The 22,734-nt window shown below is 42.5% G+C and overlaps 5 protein-coding genes across 8 annotated transcripts; 2 read left to right on the forward strand and 3 right to left on the reverse strand.

Annotated features, from left to right (window-relative positions):
- The first annotated feature begins 2,365 nt into the window (after nt 1–2,365).
- LOC109516063 (uncharacterized) lies at nt 2,366–6,524 on the forward strand. The gene is made up of 5 exons (XM_019870254.1): nt 2,366–2,703; nt 3,522–3,655; nt 3,731–3,805; nt 5,028–5,149; nt 5,495–6,524. The coding sequence occupies exons 1-5, from the start codon at nt 2,381–2,383 to the stop codon at nt 5,636–5,638; spliced, it is 798 nt and encodes a 265-aa protein (XP_019725813.1). The 5' UTR covers nt 2,366–2,380; the 3' UTR covers nt 5,639–6,524.
- Nucleotides 6,525–6,866: 342 nt separating this feature from the next.
- LOC109516061 (ubiquitin thioesterase OTUB2) lies at nt 6,867–9,271 on the forward strand. The gene is made up of 5 exons (XM_019870249.1): nt 6,867–7,158; nt 7,231–7,349; nt 7,432–7,516; nt 7,769–7,960; nt 8,210–9,271. Exons 1-5 carry the CDS (start codon nt 7,060–7,062, stop codon nt 8,483–8,485), a joined length of 771 nt encoding a protein of 256 aa, XP_019725808.1. The 5' UTR covers nt 6,867–7,059; the 3' UTR covers nt 8,486–9,271.
- On the reverse strand, nt 9,240–13,818 carry ddx24 (DEAD (Asp-Glu-Ala-Asp) box helicase 24). The gene is made up of 8 exons (XM_019870248.1): nt 12,761–13,818; nt 12,028–12,459; nt 11,708–11,861; nt 11,110–11,622; nt 10,795–10,870; nt 9,888–10,076; nt 9,675–9,804; nt 9,240–9,596 (listed from the first exon to the last, which is right to left on the reverse strand). The coding sequence occupies exons 1-8, from the start codon at nt 13,560–13,562 to the stop codon at nt 9,331–9,333; spliced, it is 2,562 nt and encodes an 853-aa protein (XP_019725807.1). The 5' UTR covers nt 13,563–13,818; the 3' UTR covers nt 9,240–9,330.
- A 703-nt stretch (nt 13,819–14,521) lies between these two features.
- Nucleotides 14,522–16,323, reverse strand: serpina10b (serpin peptidase inhibitor, clade A (alpha-1 antiproteinase, antitrypsin), member 10b). Its single transcript, XM_019870127.1, has 5 exons — nt 16,239–16,323; nt 15,517–16,146; nt 15,163–15,436; nt 14,945–15,092; nt 14,522–14,863 (listed from the first exon to the last, which is right to left on the reverse strand). The coding sequence occupies exons 1-5, from the start codon at nt 16,255–16,257 to the stop codon at nt 14,672–14,674; spliced, it is 1,263 nt and encodes a 420-aa protein (XP_019725686.1). The 5' UTR covers nt 16,258–16,323; the 3' UTR covers nt 14,522–14,671.
- A 942-nt stretch (nt 16,324–17,265) lies between these two features.
- atxn3 (ataxin 3) lies at nt 17,266–22,642 on the reverse strand. 4 transcript variants are annotated; one of them, XM_019870149.1, is made up of 11 exons: nt 22,487–22,642; nt 21,218–21,382; nt 21,108–21,152; nt 20,935–21,020; nt 20,778–20,844; nt 20,621–20,708; nt 20,419–20,548; nt 20,142–20,305; nt 18,943–19,084; nt 18,772–18,830; nt 17,266–18,700 (listed from the first exon to the last, which is right to left on the reverse strand). In XM_019870149.1, the coding sequence occupies exons 1-11, from the start codon at nt 22,508–22,510 to the stop codon at nt 18,651–18,653; spliced, it is 1,020 nt and encodes a 339-aa protein (XP_019725708.1). In that variant the 5' UTR covers nt 22,511–22,642; the 3' UTR covers nt 17,266–18,650. The 4 variants fall into 4 exon arrangements, with proteins under 4 accessions (XP_019725708.1, XP_019725707.1, XP_019725705.1 ...); XM_019870148.1 differs by lacking the exon at nt 22,487–22,642 and adding an exon at nt 22,218–22,466 and having other exon boundaries at nt 20,419–20,524; XM_019870146.1 differs by lacking the exon at nt 22,487–22,642 and adding an exon at nt 22,218–22,465.
- Between the last annotated feature and the right edge of the window lie 92 nt (nt 22,643–22,734).

Consider the following 22,734-nt stretch of genomic DNA (forward strand, 5'->3'; position numbering starts at 1 on the left):
TACAAGTCTTTACAAAAAACTGTTTCCACTGCTGCGGGTATACAGTATATTCGCAGACATACAAAAGATGTTAGATGAAATAGGACCCATTTTCCAGGTTGTATTCATGGTACTTTACAGTTGAGTCAGTTGAAACACTCAAGTCACTGCTGCTAACAACGTATCTATTTCTGCTGACCACGAAGGCCACTTGAGGATCTCATCTCGTGCTTTATTAATGTCCAACACTGGATGACCGATCATTTTCTCCCAACTTAACGAGGGCAAACAGAAATTTAGTTGGTAATGCTCTGAAGCATCGTGTTTCGTAGCTTTTGACTCCCTTTTCAGTAAAAACCCACTTGAGCACCTCAGAAACGCAGCTGTAAATTTTGATGAGAATTTCAACTTTAAAAAGAATATTTTAATTCTTATATTTTTTTCTGAACAAATCAAGCACTCTAATGGGGTTGTTACTGATCGGGAAAAGTCATTCGCAGTTATGTGTCTTTTTTGGACACAGCACAGAAGGTCATGGTAAAGGTTAGCTATGGGAATATGGAGCTATCGGGCACTTCAACACTCTTGTGCAACCGTTATTTTTTTTCTCAATTCATCATCGTTTGTTTCAGCAGTGTTGAAGCACAAAATTCCCACACTGCAGGAAAACACACTGCAGGTGTTTTCATGCTTGGATATCTTCAGTGGAAATATCATGAATCCATGTGTGGCTGTGCTGAAGAATTTTACCTCCTTATCTGAACCACCGTTGAACCAACAAAGTATTTTTGGCTCCAGTCACCAGATTTTTTTTTTTTTTTTTAATCCACATCATTTATTTTTGTCGGCTCTCCAGATATGAGCATCACGTACAGGCGACATCTCTCATCGCCAGGTGTTTTATTTGTTCCCTCCACATACCGTCCTTGAATGTCACCTGCAGAGGGTAATAATATTGTCCAAATATTTATCACAGCATATTTCTACCTTTCATGTCGCTCCAGACAAGTCTCCAAGCTCATCCTTATCCAAATATGCAAAATTGAGGGTTCTAGTATAATTTAGTTTTCTGAATGTGTCCAAAACACATGCGAGCCTCTCAGTTGTTAGAATGAATGTAGTCTTGTACCATATTTAATGTGGTGACTCCTCAATAGATGCTATATGATGAATAATTTTGGGTATGTCTCATCTAGCTGCACTCTCATATCTCTGACAGTTTCTTCGTGTGTGATTGTCATATATGGAATTGATGGAATTTTCATCCACTATATAGCTTGTTACTTAGAGTGAAGGCTCTCTTTGTCAAAGAAAGACGAATGAAACGGCCATTATGAGGTCTTCCAACCTCTCCAAAAGTCACTTAGCGTGCTCATCCTGGTGGAAATTGATATCTAGTCATCATCATTGGGAAACATGGAATTCAGTAAGCATGACTATCATAAATAAACCCACAAAAAAGAGAAGTCTCGGAATAGGCCTATGACCTTGCTAGCTATTGCTGGCTGGTGGCTAGCTAAATAGAGCTAGGCTTATATTAATTCATATCAACGACATACGAGTGGAAATCCACATAGGCTGGAGGTATCCAACATGCGGCCTGGGGGCCATTGGGGACCTATATGGTTGATGTTTTGCGTCCCCTACTTGACATAAAACTTGTAATATTAGGACGGCCCATCTTTTTTGTCATGTCGTTGCTTTGGGCGTTTTGTTCCTTTGAGTTCATTTTTAATCACTTACGGACTCCCGTAATTTGAGCCCATAACAGCTTTTGTCGAAACGTAATTCTGAAGTGATATCAAGTGAAGGGGCAAGGGTATCCTGTCATGTCTTTTTCACCCCCTGCCGTGAAGAGAAAAGGTTTAAGGATGAGAACAACCAGTTTTAACAAAAACAGGTAACAGAATTTTTTTATTGAGCACAGGGCCACCCCAAGAGCTCTTGAACGCACGGAGAAAGTTGCGGGGCTCAAGAAATCAGACTTCATTACTCAATTAAGACATGCTGACAAGTATGCAAGGTACTAGGGAGATGACAGAGAAGACCGCGTCACCAGTCTTGTTCACCTTTTGAAGAACCTTCAATTTTCTGAACTCATGTTAATAAAGATTGAGAATGGATTAGTTGTTTTTTTTGTTTCTTTTTTTTAATACTGAATCTATTTTTGTGTGCAACACTCATTGTGGCCCAGGCACATGCAGATTCTGGTTACAACGTCTGGCCTTGAGTTTGACAACCGTGGTGTAATTCATTCTTTTGATGTTGTTTTATTGGGTTTCCTTGAGGACATTGCAGAGCTCGTGGGTGGTTTTGCACCTTCTCTTACCCTCCTGTTAATCTATTCCTTCCTCTTTCGGTGTGTGTTCTGGCTCATCCTCCATGTTCTTTCACACAAATCATGGGACAGGACAACAATGTTAAGCATCTCAAGGCCAAGGGGGGCTACAGAAAGATAAAAAGCCAATTTTCCCAGCAACTGACAGGCAATACCTTGCAGAGCATCCTCCCGTCTGGTCACTCCTACTGCCGCCCGTCATCACAAGAAGCTGTCGCCGCCGCCACTGTCGTCGTGTTCCCTCATCGCATTCCTCCCATCCAGAGACCCGAGATGTCCTATGCCTCCGTCGTCGTGATGGCACTGATGTGCTCATCTGTGGCGATTGCGTTTGTCCTGCAGCCTTCCAAGCCAAACGATGCCTTGCCACAAGACTCCAACAGCAGGTAGGTAACGTTCCATTTAGATACTCTTAATGATGTTATTTTTCTTTGCATGATTGTTATAAGCATTGATGGGTTGAATGCTGCTTTTAGAAGTGCATGGCGGGACACTTGAATGCTCTTTCGGGGCCGCACACGGGCCACAGGTGTCCAAGCCATGCTTTTCAGAATTTGTAGAGAATTGTTGACACAACAGCAATTTGTAGCTGACGAATGAAAAAGGCTGTTTCTCCACTTTTTAACATTAAGATGTTGTATCTCAACCTAGGAAAACTTGTGACTACCATGACCATAATTTTTTAATGTGTACATGTAAGCCCAGAAGACAAAAAAAACAAAAAAACCCAAACATATTTTTGATAGGTTTAAAAATAAATGCATTCATTAAATATATAGTGTTGTATTTGTATTTTTGTTGGATGTTCTCCCTGTACCTGTGTGTGTTTTCAACATGTGCGCCGGTTTCCTCCCACATTCGAGAAACATGCATGGCAGGTTAATGGAAATCTCAAAATTGTCTCGAGGTGTGAATGTGAGCGCGGATGGTTGTTCATCTATGTGTGCGATGCAATTGGCTGACAACCAGTTCAGGGTGTCCCCCACCTACTGCCCGAAGACAGCAGAAAATGGATAGATGGATGATTTATTAGTTGTATTCAATTGTATTCAGCATTGTGTTTTGTTTAGCATTTTGTGAGAGGGAAATTCATACTTTTTTTTTTTTTTGGTTATGCTTTGATTCACATGTTAGAATTTATGGCTGTGTCTTAAATATTTGTACACGAAATCATTTTGAAGTTATGGTTGCTGTTTGCGTGCAGGTGCCATGGTGAGTCCCTGCAGTCCATCCGAAAGGGACTCTTGGCTGCGCTCAATCTGCAGACCGAACCGCGGCTGCCAAAGGGCGGCAGGAAGCAGTGGAGCGGAACTGCAGAGCGGCTCAAGGCTGTTGAAGGTAAAACTACAGTGCACATATTGACAACCTGAATCCCAAGAACTTTGGCACCCAATTTCCTTTCTACTTCTGTAGTTTTTTCCAGCTCCTCCTCTGATGGCCAGGACACCGCAGGATGCTGTAACGAGACCTCAGAGGTTTTCATGACAGGTACACAATTACAGTATCTCCACTTTATAGGGATTTGGTGTTTCCTTTTCTTTTTAACAGCTTCTTATCTTAAAATAAATATGATACTGTATAAAACATACAAATGTTGATTTTAATAAAGCAGAAAGTCAATATCTATGTAAAATAACAAACATGTCAGCAGTCTCACATGCTTTTCATTCTCTTGGGGTTTGAACCATCTCAACACACGTCACAACAAGCAGCAGTATCGCAGACTGACAGCATTTTTTCCAAAATATACTCGTCAAGCTGTTTATCACCACACCCAGTTGAGGTTGAACTAAAACTTTGGCACCCAATTTCCTTTCTACTTCTGTAGTTTTTTCCAGCTCCTCCTCTGATGGCCAGGACACCGCAGGATGCTGTAACGAGACCTCAGAGGTTTTCATGACAGGTACACAATTATCTCCACTTTATAGGGATTTGGTGTTTCTTTTTCTTTTTAACAGCTTCTTATCTTAAAATAAATACGATACTGTATAAAAACATATAAATGTTGATTATAATAAAGCAGAAAGTCAATATCTATGTAAAATAACAAACATGTCAGCAGTCTCACATGATTTTCATTCTCTTGGGGTTTGAACCATCTCAACACACGTCACAACAAGCAGCAGTATCGCAGACTGACAGCATTTTTTCCAAAATATACTCGTCAAGCTGTTTATCACCACACCCAGTTGAGGTTGAACTAAACATAGAACTAAGACAATGGCATGTTATGTATTTAAAATAACCACATACTTTGCCTGAAACTCCACTTGCTGAATGTTAACACAATAGGAAACTCCACAGATGGGCTAATGAAAAGATCTTTGAGTATAAACAGTGGGAAAACACTTGTAGACATATAATAAAGTTTAACAATACTTATAGGTATATATTACTTTGCAAAAAAAAAGCTAATATTACTGCAGCTTACTTAGTCAAATTGTTACCGTCTTGTTTGTGTGCCTCTGTACTATACAGCCCCTGGTGGCCAAGGCGTGCACACCAGGAATGTCCATTGAATTGAAGCAAGAAATGTGACAAAATATTTTAATCCTTTACTTTTTATTGGTTTGTGTCAGTACAGTATGTTTATTGGGTGCGGAGAGTGCTATTTTTCCGATTAAAAATACATTGCCAAAAGTTTTTTTTTAAAATTAATGTTATTTCCATTCATTTCGCTGTGTTAATTCATTCCCTGTTTTTCCTTCAGATCTGGGCTGGGACAATTGGATGATCTATCCCGAGCGCGTCACCTTGGTGCACTGCGCCCCCTGCGGCCACAGAGCGTCGTGCAGATCCCACCCCAATGACCCCCAACGTGATGACTTGCAGGTGTGTTTGCTTCACATGAGTTTGATTTGCTGCCTCCTGTCTTTATTTTATTATTATTATTTTTTTTTCACTCTCGCAGCCCTCAACCTCTGGATGTTTTCAAAGCTCGGGCAGCTGGCAATAGATAAGCCACAGTGTTGCCAACATATATGTTGGAGCGCTACAAGTCTTAGAAATTTTTTAAGTTTTTAAAATGTAGACTTTATCAACTACCTTTTTTTTTCAATTAAGCCATCCACTGAATAGCAATAAGTAACATGCTTAAGGGATTATTATTGATTCTCTGTGTCGTTATTTGGATTATTCTAGTGTTTATTACCCTCCTGTGTGTTCATGTTTCTACAGGTCCAGCAGCCATGTTGCCAGCCCACCGCCCAGGAAGCGGTGCCAGTCATGTACAGGGATGAGTGGAACACGGTGGTCATCACTTCCATGCACCTGACCCGCCGCTGTGGCTGCGCAGCTGCCATGCAGCTCCCCCAGGAGTAACGTGTCACCTACAGTGCACCACAGTTCCTAAACTCGACAATAACTTCGTGTACTGCTATAATATCGCACTGTCAAAAAAAAAAGCCCTTTGCCAAGAAATTCAAGACTTATTACGTTTAAGGCCTCATTCAGTCAACAGGATGATATATGATTTACAGTTTTGTAATATGACATAATAAATTATAAAGTAGAATGAAGGCCTTTCATTTATTGAAATTTAAGACATTTCCAGAGCCTTTTAAGATCACTTCAATCAAATTTAAGACTTTTTTTTCACGAAATAAAAACACTAAGAGAGTGGACTATATATATATATATGTTTTTTTTTAAATGACAATCATATTTTTGACATTTACAAATACTTTTTAAGTATGAGCTCAATATATTTATAACAATTCAAGCCTTTTAAAAATCTTGACAAATGACAAATTAGATCAAATGTAAGACCTATTGAATGACTAGACTAGGGTCCTCTCCGCAGAGATTCCTAGTCGCCCCCTACTGGAGACATGTATACTTTGTTTTTGCGTTTCGGGTGAAAAGCAAAACAAAAGGTTGGAGATACTGTCCATGCTTCTTAATGATCAGCGACCATATAACCGATAATTGGTTCTTTTTCTCTTTACATTACTGAGTGCTGAGCAAAGTTGTTTGTTTTTTGTCACTGGTTTTAATTTCTGTATCTGCTCACTTTTTACAGGGTTACCTCACACCAGTATTTTTCTATGATTCGTCGTTATGTTTTTTTTTATATATATACACCGGTACACGTTTATGTGTTCGTAGCATCTCAATTTAACCTTCATATATGCTGGTGAGACGTGTCTCACTGTATTCATGATTCACTGATGCCATTTCTTGTTGAATAAAGGTTATTATAATCAGCTTCTCATGTTCTGATTGTGCAGTCTTTGTCGATTACACTGGCCTGCATAAATAATATTTTTATATATATTTTAACAATTTTTTATCCCCCCACCCCTCACTACAATATAGACTGTAGAAACATGGTTTGGCAAAAAAAAAATTGTCCCGGTAGTATGATTTGACTCAACGTGAATTGCTTGATTTTTGCCACGGTAACTTGAGAATTGTTTGAAATTTGACTTGAAACGTATGACTTGCATATATGTGACGTACTCACATCTCTACTTTAATGTAGCCTTGAAAGAAATGCTGTCTGAGGCAGGACATCACGTTGTCGTTGTCGCCCGAGTGTAATAATAAAGATGCACTGGACCTTTAAGCGACAAACACGTGGCACTATCATACTTCCGTCCAAACCGAAAACAAACCAAGCGAAGCGTTTTTGAACGCTACGCCTCGAGATGCGCTCTTCACCGAAACGTGACGGGAAGTCGCGGTGCTAATAAGTGGCCGAACGAGGTCGTCGTTTCAAACCGCGTCTTGTGCGATCGCGTATGCTTCTCCCGGAAAAAATGGAGGCTGGCACGCTGGTATCTGACATCGAAGATGTCTCTGTGCTCTTCGGACAGCAACAACATTCCAGCAAATGTCAAGTAAGTGACATCGCAGCCGGTGGCGCAACTATCAATGCCCCCTTTTGTGAATCCACCGTTATGGTTCCTCAGGAGCTCAGCGGCTTGTTTTCCTTCGTGAGGAGAGTGCGAGGCGATGGAAATTGTTTCTACAGAGCCTTTTGTTTTGCCTATTTGGAATCAATCCTGCACAACGTCAAGGCTTTGCAAAGGTCACTATTATCATCACCAACTACTTTTTTTTCTTCTGCAACTAAAACTTATGGTTGTTGTCGTAAATGATCAAACGTTCAGGTTCAAGGAGAAAATCATCACGACCAGCGAACACCTCTCCTCCGCAGGATTTGATCAGAGTTCCTTCCAGCTTCACCTGAACACAGTAAATCATGTTTTGTTATATTATACAAATAAAACGAAAATAAAACTATCGAACCCGTCAAAACGAAATAAAAACTGAAATCTCGAAGTATTGGGGTCATAGGTCCGATAGAGCTTGCATTGATGTGCTAATATTGTTGCCATAGTGTCATTAATTTATATTTAAAAGTTGTTACAACTTAAATTAGTTTTAGTTCCATTGAAACCTTAACCCTGTTTGGGTATTTTCTGTTTTTAATTTTCACTCGAAAAGATCCTCAATGTCATTGAGCATTGCGAGGGCAGCAAGCGGGAGGATATCCTGCTGAGGTTCTTCAATGATCACGTGACCTCGGACAGCGTGGTGCAGTACCTGCGCCTGCTCACATCCGCGCACCTGCAGAACCACGCCGACGACTTCTGCAACTTTGTGGAAGCGCCCAGTCTGCAGGTCTACTGTCATCAAGTCAGTTGCTGCCGTCGAGTGAACAAACGGGTCATAGTCAGCAGCAGGAGTGAGCAAACATTTGCGCTCGGAGGCCACGATTGACAGATCTCTTTCACTTTAGTTTAATTTTAGGGAAAATTGCAAAGTTCAATAATTCATGACTCAATAATGAACAGAGCTTCCATGATGTGGCCCCCGGGGCATACTTTGTTCATCCCTGCGCTACGGTGTATATCCTTAAAATAAACTTGTTTTACCTACGTGCAGGAAGTAGAAGCCATGGGGATGGAGTGTGACCATGTGGACATCCTGGCTCTGACTCAGGCACTGGATATCTGTATCCACATTGTGTCAATGGGCGGCGAAGACGAGCAGTTGGTGCACCACGTTATCCCTGATGGGGCCGAGCCCGCCATGCACCTCCTCCACCACGTATCACACTTTAGCATTCTGGGCCCACGACCCCCACTCTTGAATGTTCCCTCGCAGCAGTCACAGACACGATCGACTGGGATCGCGTTTCATTCTGAAAGCACGTTTTAGGACAGGGTGCGACTTCTCTTCTTCACACGTGTGATTGTACACTGTCAAATGTTTTAAAATGCACTCTCAACTGTAATAGACATTTTCATTCAAGGGGAAGTCAGCCCCAAAATTGTCTTTACAATATGTTCTATGTGACCCCATCGCATAAATGTGGCATTCTGATGAATTGCGTTTGTGAAATGAGTCAAGCAGCAAAATCCACCCGTTTTTGTCCCATTTCAGGGGCCATTTTGCCAGTTGCTGTCAAATGAAAATGACAAATTTGCTCAGGGCTCAGGTAATGATCAATCATGGCTCAGTTCAGAAAACGGGTGCTCTGTGAGCAACTGTGTTGTCATTTTCACTCGACAGAAGGTGGCAAAATGGCCACCACCCTGAGATGGGTAAAAACGGATGAACTTTGCTAAACTCGTATTCCCCAAAAGCAATATTGATAATACAATGTTTGGACTAGTGGAGGCGCATAGAACATATGACGGTAAGGAAAATTTTGGGGTTGACTTCCCCTTTAAAGGACAACAGTTGTGGATCTTGGCGTTTTCACAAATACTAAGGCATGGAAGAAAAAAAAATGACATCGGCATTGCCAGAAGATCATGTTCCGTTAGCTAATGGTCCAATCTGATTTCAGATATCATCACCCTTTCTTATACCATCTTGGGGATGCAATGCTATGATGTGCCCTCATGTTTTACTAATGTGAGTCTCTTTATTTCCTCCTACTCACATGTAATTAGTGGAACACTTTGAGTCATTAAAATAGCAGTTTTTAATGAGGCAAAACTGCAGTGGATGTGATTTTTGTCCAAAAATTGTCGGATTCCAAGAAAATTGCAGATTGTTCAATGCCGGCCTTTTTTCTGCTTCCTTTTTTTGTGCTGCGGCGGATCCGTTTTCTTTTTATTCTGCTGCGCCGACACACTCATGAGGGCGCTTTGCTCCCCCGTGACGGGCAGGTTAGCCAAGCACAGGCGCCCCATCTGGGTGGGGTACTTGGTCTTTGTCACGCTCTTGAACACAGGCTGGGAGATGAGATGTTTTAAGTGTTTCTTCATCCCTTTCACCATCTTCTGTTGCACTCTGTCATCATCTTCATCCCTCCCTTTGCCTGCGGAAGTTTACAGAATGTTCAGTCCTCTGCATTTGATTGGTTCTAAATGTGGCCTCGATGTGCTGTTGCGCTCACCAAGCAAAAGATCCTCGTCTAGGTCGATGTCCATAGCTTCTGCTGCTTCCCTCAACCAGGAGTTGTGGTGTTTTTGCCTGCTGTTGTAGAACTCAATTTTTTCTATCTTTCGGGCCAAGTTTACACGCTCCTGTGTCGAGATTGACAATTCCAAACACGAAATACACACATCAGAGACTAATTAAATAGAGGACTTTAATCGACGGCTCTCGCCTTGATTGCCTCCATGAAGTGAATCTCAACAGGAAACGGGGGAAGCGCCTCGTCCTTTCCGAGGTTCTTGTAAATCTTTTTGAAGTTTATCAAGTCGTCGGGGCCGATGAGCAGCAAACTGAGACCCTCTTTTGTAGCTCTGGCTGTCCTGCCACTGCGATGCACGTATGTTTCGGATGTGCGAGGAACCTGAAGGTGGGAGGATATTTACTCGGGGTGGGTAAAAATAACGATGCGTTAATGCATTGCAATACTTCCCATCATAATTCAATATCGATTCAGCAAATCTCTGTGTATATATACATCGGCATATTAAGGTGAAGGTGATTATCACAGTTCCAAATACAAGTCAGTGTTGGCACAAAAATTTTAGGCTTCTGCTCAATGGCAAAAAATAAATTAAAAAAAAGGCAGAGAAAGCCTACTAGAACATCTTAACTTCACTTGGAGTTAATCAGAGGCACTTTAAATTAGAGCTGTCACTATGGAATATTTTGAGAGTCAATTAACCCATCGATTACTCGAATAACCCCCCCAAAAATATTTTGCATGAAAGTATTAGCATTTTTATTCATTAGTTTTTAATGAATGGTTAATGAATAATACAAAGGGCTACCATGTGGCTTGACTCCCCGTGAATCTCAACTCAATTTTTCGACGGCCATCACCTGGGTCTCAGTGTAAAGGCTGGCTTAAATTTGTCTGTCAGCGTCTTATTTTTTTTCTGAGACTGCACTTGTCTAGTTTGAGTCACATTCACAAATACAGAGCCCGCAAAGCAGTACAGTTCAGTCACAAATGTTGCCACCTTGCCAGAATAATCGTGTAGTACTGTTGACATTTCAGTTGTTTGACCCTCGGTTTCAAAACGTTCACTGAAAGGAGAATGTCAAGTAAGAAATCTTACCTGGTAGTGAATGACATGCTGCACATTGGGGATATCCAGTCCCCTTGCGGCTACATCAGTTGTCAGCAACACACAACTGTGTTTAAAAAAATAAGAACAAGAACGCGTTGGACCTGGTACTTTCTCGAGGCATGTTTGCTCAAACTGTTGTCACGTTTCCTCGGAAGTGTAGTGTTTCTAGCAGATAGCATTTTTTTTTTTTTTAATTGGATGGAATGCTACTACCGGAAGTAGTTGGACTCGGTGACATTTCGAACAGAAGCTCCACAGTTGATCGTGTGCAGATACCCAAAATGCAGCAGTGAGAAGCCTCACCTCTCCCTCTCAGCAAACCTCTCCAGGTTTTTCAGCCGCTGCTTCTGGTGCATGTTGGCGTGCAGCGACAGCGGCGTGCAATCCAGAATGATCAGCAGCGAGCTGAGTCGCTTGATGCAGTCGATGCTGTTGGCGAACACCATGGTGCGTCCGGGATACTGCAAGAGGAAGTAGTAGAGGAAAAAGTCCTTGTCCTCTTTCTGACAGTGAATCTGCGTTTCGGTCAAGGTCTCCACAGTCGCCTGCTTCCTGGTCAGGTCGATCACTTTGGGCTTGGACTTGATCCCCACTTTCTCCATGAGGAGCGCCACCTTGTCGGTCTGCTGCACCTTCTTCTTCTTCTTTTGGACCACGCGCATGGGTAGGCTGTGGGTCATGGTCAGTGTGGCGGAGAAAACAAATATTTGCCTCTTGGGATTGAAGTGAGTGGTGTTCAGCATTTCCAGCAGACACTCCAGCTCAGCGAAATGGCCTCGTTCGACCATGCGGTCGGCTTCGTCGATCACGAGGCTCCTGGAGAAGGCACCAACGCAGCAAACAATTACGACCGCGGCAAAATAACTTTTCTTGAGTTGCCAGAAGCAGAGGTGTGACCAACTTGAGCTGTCTAAGGTTGAGAAGATGTGGATGTCTCTCTTTGATCAAGTCCCACAGACGGCCAGGAGTGGCGATGATGATTTCTGGTCTGTAATTCAACATCCTCCTCTGCTTCTGTGGTGCCATCCCACCCACCACTATGGCAGTCTTGATGTCTGTGCAAAAGCACCCATTTTATTGAGAGCTATATTGACAATCGACGTATTGGCCAACATGAGGTGGCAATGCGTTGCGTGGGACTTGTGAATTATTTGTTGATTAAACATGACATGAAACAATTGAGGCAAAATGCCAGACACTAATTATCTGTGTGTGACTCACCAGTGAACGTTGCCACAGCATCGATGTGGTGTTTCACCTGGACTGCCAACTCCCTCGTGGGGGTGAGGACCAATCCGAGCAGAGGCCGAGCCTGGCCAACAGTGGCATTCTTTTCCCTCGCAGCGGAGTCGGCGTCAAACACGTCTTCGATGACCTGCACGCACCCAAGCCTCCCATCCTCCTCTTGATCGTCATCGTCAGAATCGTGGTCATCCGCACTTGCATCTTCTGCAGATTCGCCTTTGTCAGCCACCCCGGTGACACTTCCTTCTTCCTCGTCCCGCTCCTCAGGTTCCGCTTCAGGGGACTCTGTCAAACTTCCATGTGCCTTGCCTGGTTTCACGCTGTCATCTTGAGGGTTTTTCATGCTTTCCTTCCACTCCAGGATGTTATGAATCATGGGAATACCAAAAGCTAATGTTTTACCACTTCCTGAAATGACAGAATATTTGTCTCAGTCTACAACAGGGATAGGCAATCGGTGGCCCGCACCCACACTCTTGAGTGTCCCCTCGGGAGGAATTATAAACTCTTCTACTCCCTACACACATTTAAAAGTATTTTGTCCATTATTAAAAAAAGCAATGATGTCACACATCGGCTTAGCATTGCGTGGTCCTATGCGGACCCCCCAGTAGTGCTGATGGAAAAATAGTGCCCCCCTTCCCCTCCATAAGTTGTCCATATCTGGTCAATAATGTGAGGTGTGTGGGGAATATGTTGAGACTCTTACCGGTCTCAGCTGCTCCTAATATATCCATACGATCTCTGATGGCTGGAGGGAGCACCAGGGCTTGAATTGGGGTCGGTGATGTGAAGCCAAGGCTGCTGAGGGCCTTCAGCACAACAGGTGGTACAAACAGGCCTTTCCATGCACGCATATCAGCGTTTTTTACTTCAGAACCAGAAAGAACAGCATTCGTCCAGTTTTTCTGTTGCTTTTTAGGTCTTGTCTCTTTATTTTGAGTGGTGTTGGTATCTTCCACTCTGCCCTTTTCTTTTTGCCCCTTTTTTTTCTTCTTTAGTTGAGTCTTACTCTTAAGTTTTGTTTGACCTACGGTAGTGGCGGCTGATACAACTTTGGATGTGCCCTCTTGATCAGTAATCATTGCCTCTTCCTCACCTGCATCTTTCTGCATCACCTCCACTGCGAGGGTCTCATCTTTGGTGGAACCGGTTTTTGAAATGTTCTTTTTTTTCTTTTTCTTGACAGGGGCAGAAGTCTTTTCGGATTCTTTGCTGTCGACGTCTCCCTTTTCGACCACCTCCTCATTTTCACTTGACTTTCTTTTCTTTCCTTTTTTCTTTCCGCCTTGAGTTTCATTTTCTGCATTAACTCCAAGATTTTTAAAGTCCACTAGGCAATAATTTGTCAGTTTTTCAAAACAAACCACACCGTCCAGCAGGCCCTCCTCGGAAAACAGCTCGGGATCCAAGTCCACCGCCTTCCATTGGCCCTTCTCTTGAATGCTCCGTTTTTTGTGCTTGGGTGGCGCGAAGTGCATTCGCTTCTTTTTCGTCTTCTTTGTGTCCATTTTCTGAAAATGCTAACAGAAACGAGACGGGGGGACGCGTGGTCTGTTTAGCAAGCAGCAACGGGTAACTCACGCAATAAAATTGGTTCTGTGGGGCCAATTTGCTCCTTCGAAAATCACAGATGAAACCACTTCGATCAGCAACACTATCACCTCTTGATCGCGTTAAAATATTGAGTTCTACTGCACATGTCACAAGAGCGCAGCCATTACTGGTTGTCACGTGGTTAAAAAAAACTACCTTGTTGGTTCTTCTTTTCGAGTTTCATGGCGATTGGCAAGAAACTTAAGTGCAATACTGCCACCTACTGCTAAGGAGTGTGAATCAGGTTTGCCGCTTCAGTATATCACCCCGAAAACACACGCGCGCACACACACACACACACACACACACTCACACACACACACACACACACACACACACACACACACACACACTAACCTATTCATCCATTGTCTGATCACCTTATCCCACCTGATTTAGGCGGGGTACACCCTGAACTGCTTCCAAGACAATTGGAGAGCATACGCAGACGAACACTAGCGCTCACAATCACACCTTGAGATTTTTATGTAGAAATAAACATTTTAAAAATGTTCCGCAAGCGAACACTAAATGGCGTGACGTCATCTCTTCTGCGCTCGCAGTGCACTTCGGAGACGCGTGTTGACACACTAGGATGAGGATGTGGTGAATGCTTACGCACACACACGGATTTCATCCCAAAATTCGAATTGAACATTAAGACCTGCAGTGTGAATCTTCCCAGGAAACCAGTAAGACAACTTGAAAAATGTTTAAAAATGGGAATCTCTCTTTAACCAAGCAGATTCCAGTTTTACTTCACAGGGTGACCCACAACAACAACGATCACCATTTTCCCCGTCCTCTGACTGGTTCGTCGAGGGGGAGGGGGGGGACGTCTGTTTTTCTTGTTGGAATACACAAATACAGCAGCACTTTTGATAGCGTTTTATTACATATCAGGGATCTTTTACATCATATACCAGCAGAAGAATTTCAAACTAAGTCTGACCTTTAAGAAGCTTTGCCTGAATAAACAAGTGCTAACGCATTTCCAAAGTCAAAGTACAGCAAGTCACGGCTGCTAGTTTTTGGTGGGGTCAATCACCCTGCCCATGAACAACAGCGATTTTGTCTCTTCATGATATATGAAGAAGAAAAACGGACGGTTGACAATGAAAGTCCGCGGTAAAGAGTAGGGAATAATGCCAATTGTTGTGGCAGCCGCTGCGGTCGTCCCCACTTCATCAACATCAACGACGGCTTTGTGTAGCACCTGCAATTAAAAGTCAGTTGAAGACATTTGAAAGGGGAACGTTGCAGACTGAAATGCGCATGCGTGTAATTGTAAACTGACCTCTGAAACCTTAAGGCCTTGGTCCTTGCTCAGCTTAGTCAAATTGGCGGAGCCACTGAAGAGATTGGTGAAACCCATATCCGGGAGAATCTCATGCAAAGCGTACGACTCCTCCATCTTAAATTTGGGGATGTTGATCTCCAGTTTACTGTGAACATAATGACCCCGTTAGGCAGTCTGACCCATTGTCACATACCATTTCAAAAAGTACACCTCACGTCTTTTGCAGTTTTTTGATCCAACCAAGCATTCTCTTTGCAGTGATCTCATCATCGATAGTGCTGTAATCCACTCCTTTGTTAGGCAGCAGGATGAGCATGGCCACACCTTCCAGGTAGGGCAGTTTCAACACACGGGCACCAAGGCGAGTGTCTTCCATTGTTTCAAACTTGTCCTCTTTGATCATCATTGGCACTTGTGGAATGTTGTAGTTGTCGACGTAGAAAGGTGCATTGTATGTGTAGTTGGGGTTGAAAGGCATTTTCCACCCACCTGTGAACGTCAAAAGTACATGACAGGGAAGCACATGAGGTTGTCTGCAAAGAAACCGTCAATAATAAATGTAAACTGACCTTGGAAGTAAAAAGTGTTGATCATCATGAGCTCGGTTATTGGATCAATTGCTGAGAGCATTTTTGTCACTTTGCCCCTCGTCTTGTGTTTTATATACTCATTAATGAGACTGACGCTTGCGTTTGTGTCTTCAAAGTCTACACTCTTAATGTCTGCCAAAAAATAGGACTTCATCTGTTCCTCAAAAGTCTTCTCCATTCTAAACTTTTGGTCGACAAAGAGGGACATGCCTTGGTCCAGTTTCGTCGTTCCATTCTGCGAGATGTTCCCATTGAGCATTTGGAATAACTTGGGAATAAGATCTGGGTGGTCCGCTTGCTCCAGGTTCTCCAGTTTGAGCCCTTTCAGTATTTCCTCGTACGTACTACCATCAGAGGCCATGGAGAGGGCGGCAAAACTGGTGGAAATGCTTAGAGGGGAGAAAATGATGTTCTTGTCGTGGTAAGTGGAGATTTTGCGGTAAAGGTCCATCGCAAAATCCATATTTTTGAAGGAGAGATTCAAAATGCTGGAATAGGGAAGCGGCGCTTGCTGCGCCGGAGTGACGAGAAACATGAGCACAAAAACGAGGCCCATCTTCATCTTGTTTGTCGCCATTATTTGTGTCTGGGAATGTTGCCGCGCACAACCTAAAACGTGAAGACAAACATGGAAATGGAAAATTCAAATAATTGTGATAATACACCCAACATAGACATTTCCAGATCACTCTCTTGCTTACCATCCATCCTGAGTAACATTAAGTCCAAAACTTATTTGGGGAAACAAAGTGCAAGTGTGTTTTGAGTGTTACATATTAACCAAGGCACATGGCCTATTTGCTGTCAGCTGCCCCCTCCTTCCAAATATGTTGATGCATCCGGTGTGTGCGCACGCATTTGTGGATGCAAGCAGGACAATAAAACAAATACATTACACTCTACTGGGTGAGGGTCATTTTTGAAAATTAATTTTAGAAAGCAAGTGATCCAGATAATATTTAGTCGGAACCTCTCAATCTCGCACACCAGCTCAGGCTCTTTCCTGCCAGAGAAGTGAAATTCCACATCCCTACAGCCCGCTTTCATAGCTTCTGATCTGACCAACTAAATTGCGGCCTTCACCTGCCAGCTCACAGTCAAAATGACAACTTATGAGCAGGGATCCACGTTGTCTCTTCAAGGTGTGCCAGGCAAGTTTCCATACGTTCAAGGGAAAAGGTGTTCCAAAAATTCTCTTCAGCGTAGGCTGTTTAAAGCCATGTTCCTTATCTGTGTGCTCTATTGATGACACTACCAGGGGCACGAAGCCGCTCCAACAATTTAGCTTTGAGCACGAAACCCGGTGTAAGGCCAGTTCTTCCTTTTGTACGTTCCAATCAATGCGCAATTGACAGCGCCTATTGAGTGACTCGACACCTCCCTCTAGTGGCCCTCATATAAATATTCAAATTAATATAAACGGCATGCCGGTGGAATTGAACTCTGCGGAATCAGACTATCAAACCATAAGTCACGAATAACACACAAAAAAAAAGAGGGAACTTAAAATGTGAGCTCGAGATGCGAGTAAACGACATTAAATTCTATTGACACAAAGCAAAGGATTTGCAAAAAAAAATTATATCCTTTATATGTGTGTGTGTGTTGTTTTCTTCTTTTTCTAAAAAGCCACCCACCCCCAGAAAAACTCCACCAGCCGCCAGTGCCAGCATCACCTCTACGACTGGTGGCGCGCTATGACTAAAAGTTGAATAAAATGACCAAAAGCATTGTGAATGTCTTTATTAATCCTGGAACATCACCAGAATATGTACAGTACTTTTCAGAATGTGAGCGTTTGGGAATAAAAGCATGGCAAAATGATGCGTTAGTGCTTACAGTGAGAAGCAAGTGAACGTCAAACTAGTCCTTATTTGCATGCTTACCTGTACATTTTAAATCAAGCAAAACATGATTGACTCAAAAAGGGCGCGGGGGGAATGAAAGCAAACATGGAATCTCCTTTCCCCTGATGTCAAACTGCACATGATTTCAAATGTCTTATGAAATTCCACTTAAGTATAGCTGGAAATGCGGACAATAAAGTGGCCCCATAATAACAGTGACGGTTAATGCTCGGATGTGGTCTTTGGATTTCTAATCAACAGCTCATTTAAAAAAAACTTCACCATTCAATTTGGAAGGAATGCCACAATCGATCGGTGGCAGAAACACATAATCATTAAAAGCAGTGCAATTCAATCGCAAACCTTTTTAAAGGGGACTTGTCGAAACAGAAGTCATCCATTCGTCACCCTTGACACTGATGAGGAGAGAATGTAATGAATCCTTCTGGAATAATGAACTGATTCATTTATCAGAGGTGGATTGCAAATCCTGTTCCCTTTAAAAGTCCTGTATACATCTTGGCAGCAACAAACAGGAAAATATTACGTCTCCTTTAAAAAGTCACCCCACAGCAAATGTTGTTTTGCATCTATCCAAAGTAGACCGACTGAAAAATGTACGATGATATGAGTTACTGTACTATGATTACTAATGAACAAAGTAAGCAAGGCACACCAACCGAAAAATGGTGTTGCTCAATGACCTTCTCAGCTCAAAAGTACAACGATGCACGACATTATGATATTGCATGAGAAGACATTTTAGGAGCTGGCTTTCAAGTGTTTTGTAGCCTGGTACCCACAACAAATGACTTCAACAACAGACTGCTGTAAATGGGATTTGACTTGTACAACTTCACAGCGGACACGCACTATGAATTCAGCTCCCACCAAAAACACCCTTTTGAATACAACAGTCTATCTCTTGCAGACAGAAAATTAGGAAATAATATACAGTAGAAGTTGAAGGCGCCATGGTTGAAAAGAAAAAAAAAAGGCACACTTGTTTCACTGCATCCAGAGTTCAGCGTCATTGCAGCGTCGGTGGCAGCAACATCATGCCGCCTTGCTGCCTTTTTTCTCTCTCTAATCATTCTCTGATGCCCATCAGCGAACTAACGGATGAAATCGGATCCGTCTCCTGAATGCCAAAACGTTCGCAAAAGGTGCAAAAAGGTAGATTAGCGGAAGGAGCAAAGCGACCCCTGAATTCGGAGGGGTTACAGGCCCAGGCAGCTTTTCAACAAAAGCAGACGTTTTCCGCCTTCACAGGCTGGGCTTTTGCTGTTGGTCCACTTCAGTGCAACTGTTCTCTGGAGAGGGACCAGCAAAGTTTATGAATGAATATTCATGCGTCGCTCTAGTATGTAATAATCTGCATCATGCTTACCTATTGATGTTGTGTTGGCTTGTTGTGGAATGTTGGACTGGAGGGGTTGCTGCTGCCTAAAAAAAAATTCAAAGAGTTGTTTTAAGCTCACTCTCTGAAATTAAAAATAAATTTGCCATTTAAAAAAAAAAAAACATGGAGCATATCGACACACAGTGTTGTGCCCACCGGTCAAAGTAGGCCTGCCGCCTCTTCCTCAGCTCGTCTGCTGTGAGTGTCTCATTGTGCATTCTTAGTTCTCCTGCAGCCTCGCCGTCCACTCTCACATGTCCACTACCAGAATCTGAAGAAGTGTTGGTCAACGCAGCTCCTATAATTTGGACGGGGAAAAACAAAACATATTCATCAGATCGTTGAAAAGACATAAAAACAAGGGCTGGGCGATATGGCTTAAACATGTCAGCGATTTTAGTACACAAAAATTAGATTTCCGATATTTTGTGCCTTTCGCTTATAGAAAAAGCAAATGACATATATGAGTAGAAATGTTCAAACTCTGCGCACAAGATGAGCACATGTATATCCTAAATCACCGTCAGAATCGTAACACGTGCGTGCGGGCCCATTTTCTTCACGTCACTGTTTTGATGAATCAGAAGTCATTCAAAATGACAGCTCATGCCTGCGGTGATATAAATTGAGTAAACCCCGCCCCTTTTTGTACCTTTTGTCAAAACAGGTACATATGTGAACACCATCATTCACCCTTTCAGTGACAGCAGTTACTAGAGTGGACAGCTTATCATGGTATCAGGTTACAGGGTGCATGAAAGGGTTAATAATGTCATGAATATTTGACGATGAATATATTGAAACGAGCTCTCTGATTGCATGGGTTGGCTTGTCTATAGCGTAGCAGCTTTCTCATGATCTTTTCTGAGGCGCTGCTGGGAAGCACAGATGTCAAGTGAAGAGATTCCAACATGTCAATAAATCACATCTTTTACAATGTGGCACCGATCGTCTCTTTGGCAATGTTCAACATAATTGACTCCATGATCGCCTCTACCAGACTTCTTGCTTGTCATATGGGCAACCATGTAAAAATGATTCCACTCACTTGTGTGAGATTAGTGGCAAGTCCCTAAATCGGAAACACTGATTGGTCTTTGCAAACTAGCTCCCTTCTGTGTTTTCACCCATGTTGTTAGTGTAAGTAGTGCACATCAGTGAGGATGCACTTTGAAATACAGAATCACACACACACACACACACACACACACACACACACACACACACACACACACACACACACACACACACACACACACACGACTCTTTACATCCCAAAAATCCTCCTGAGCAATAAATTTGACATCAATTGATCAAATGAATTTCCTAGCCCTACTACAAAGGTGCTATTGTACCTTGCATGCTAAGCTGAATGGCCCTGCGCAGATCCGCCTCCTCATCATCTACGTCAATGTCTTGTCTGCTGAGCGCGAGAACCCTGTTCAACTCTTCATCATCATCCACAACGTCACTCTCCACACCAAAGCTCATCTCCGTCTGCCCCAATATTGATGACCTGCTGCAGGTGGAACATGGATTCAAAAAAAAAAAAAAAGGTTAATTACAGCGCTTTAAATAACGTATTTCAAGCAAAAAGATTCTAGATTCCCCATTGTGTACGTTTGTATGTACCCTGCGCTCGTCTGAGCTTGGGCCTCGCCAATAAGTTTTGGCCGCTGCTGTTGTTGCACTTTCATGATGCCAAGAATCTGGTCTGCTTCACAGTCTGGGAGATTTCCTTGGACCACAAATATGGAATAACCTGCACATGTTAACTTTTATTAATGCCTCACAGAGTCTTTAATTTCATAAATTCAGTTGGCTACGACATTACCTTCTTGTTGTAACTGTGCAAGAAAAAGGGCTAAATATGTGTCTGAGATCAACTCTGGTCCAGTCAAAAGTGAATTCAAGTTAAACCACTGAAATGAGAAACCAACGATGATTTTCATAACTCCAGTTATATGACACTTGCGTAGGAAGACATGCACCTGTTGTCCAAGTTTGCGAATGGTAAACCAGTGCTCCTTGTAATTGCATATGAAGGCATTTTCATTTCTGAAAGAGAACAGAGGGGAAGCCTTAATAGGATAATACACTTGGTAGTCCAGATTATGATGCCAAACAAGTTTGATCGAGAAAACATACATTGGATTTATCATCAGGCTCTGGTACTCCCGGCTGTTGAAGAGGATAAGCTCCAGTCCCCAAACCCTGAGAGCATTGCTAATAACCTATAATGAGTATCCCACAAAAATTATATATACATTTATAATTATGCTTAATCTGCAAAAGCATAAAAATCAATCTTTGGAGCTCACTTGTATTGAAAAGAACCCGCTGTCATCCATGTTACCAGATGGTTGCTCCAAAGAAAAAGCACAAAATGTTAGAATGTAAATAAATACACTGCCATTCCAAATTCCCTCACCTGTAAAAAGGTTTGATACTCGTCGCTGCCCATTCCTCCCTCTGCCATCCTCATCCTCTCCTCTTCATCCAACTGATGCGCAATAGAGGAGAGATCCACGGGGGTGAAATACTCACCCTGCAGCAGGTTGTTGAGGCAGTGCTGGGCACAGAGGGAGCCCTCTTGCTGCACATTAAACATCAGTTATTCCAAAGATCATCGTGTTTGTCTTTAACATTAGGAAACACTGTGCATTTATGTGACAACAACATGGAAACATTATGTTTTGGGGCAGGTTTTCTGCAGAGGGTGAAGAGAGCCATATACTGTAAATCTTGGATGAAAACTTTCTTTCCTCTGCAAGAACCCTGAAAATTGGTTGTGAGTGGGCCTTCCAGTTGATAATGGCACCCAACATGATACCAGGGCAACAGAGAGTGGTTCAAGAAGATGCACTGTATATTAAGGGTACGGAGCGGCCTAATCAGTCTGCAGATTTCAACCCAACAGAAAACCTGTGGGAGGAGCCTCCGCTTTAAATTTAAATACATGAAACGTCTCATCTCACGTGCTTGCCCATAAGAATTTCTGCTACATGGACATATATTATTCCACTCCAGTGTGCCTTAGGGTTATTTATTCACTGCATATGTTCGTGTTGGATATTGTGTTTTTTAATTATTATTTGTCAACACAAATTTGACAGTTGCAGCTCAGTATCTGCATCATCTCAACGACAATAAAGGCTTTCTATTCTAAGTTATGGTTAGTGATCAAATACTTGTTCTATACTTACACTCAGTAATCATTTATATGGTGTGTTTGTACGCATTTTGACTGACATCCTGTATCTTACTCTTGATCTCACAATCAATCAGCAACCATAAAATTCAGAGGCTGTTCATTTCTTTGTGAGTAAACTCAAATTCAGCAGGGCAACAAATAATTATTACCTCCCCATTGTTACTTTTAGCGTAACAAGACCGTTCTTCCAGTTAGCTTCTGTGAGTCATTCGCTTACCAGGTAAACTACTAACAAAACCACGTCGTTAAACAATTTTAGTCCCTTAACGATACTTCCTGTGTTTTTGTTGTGAACAAAGTTTACACAATACCGAATAGCAACTTTAGCAACATAGCTAACAGGGTAACGATACTGCCGATCACAAACCGCTAAAACACTGACTAAACAGCGTAGTTTATACATCACTGGAACAAGGCTCCAGTTTTACAGGACACATGAGGGGGATTACGTGGTGTTAAAAGCCGTTATGTGCACGTTTAACTTACTTTCTCGTGAAATATGGCATCCATGGCTCTCGCTCGTCACAACACAGACTAAACGAGCAGCGTCTCCTAGCGGATTAACTCAGACACGCGTCTCCACGTTCAAAACTTCATTGATACTTCCGAATAATTATTTTTGACGCGGTATAGGTAAGAGCAACATGATACAATACATTTATTTAAACCTAGTCTGACGTATAACACCGGAGTCAAAGGACGCAACGGCGACCTCCAGAGGGCACTGTTCATCT

Source organism: Hippocampus comes, unplaced genomic scaffold, assembly GCF_001891065.2.
Source record: "Hippocampus comes isolate QL1 unplaced genomic scaffold, H_comes_QL1_v1.1 scaffold43, whole genome shotgun sequence".
In the NCBI taxonomy this organism is placed as follows: domain Eukaryota; kingdom Metazoa; phylum Chordata; class Actinopteri; order Syngnathiformes; family Syngnathidae; genus Hippocampus; species Hippocampus comes.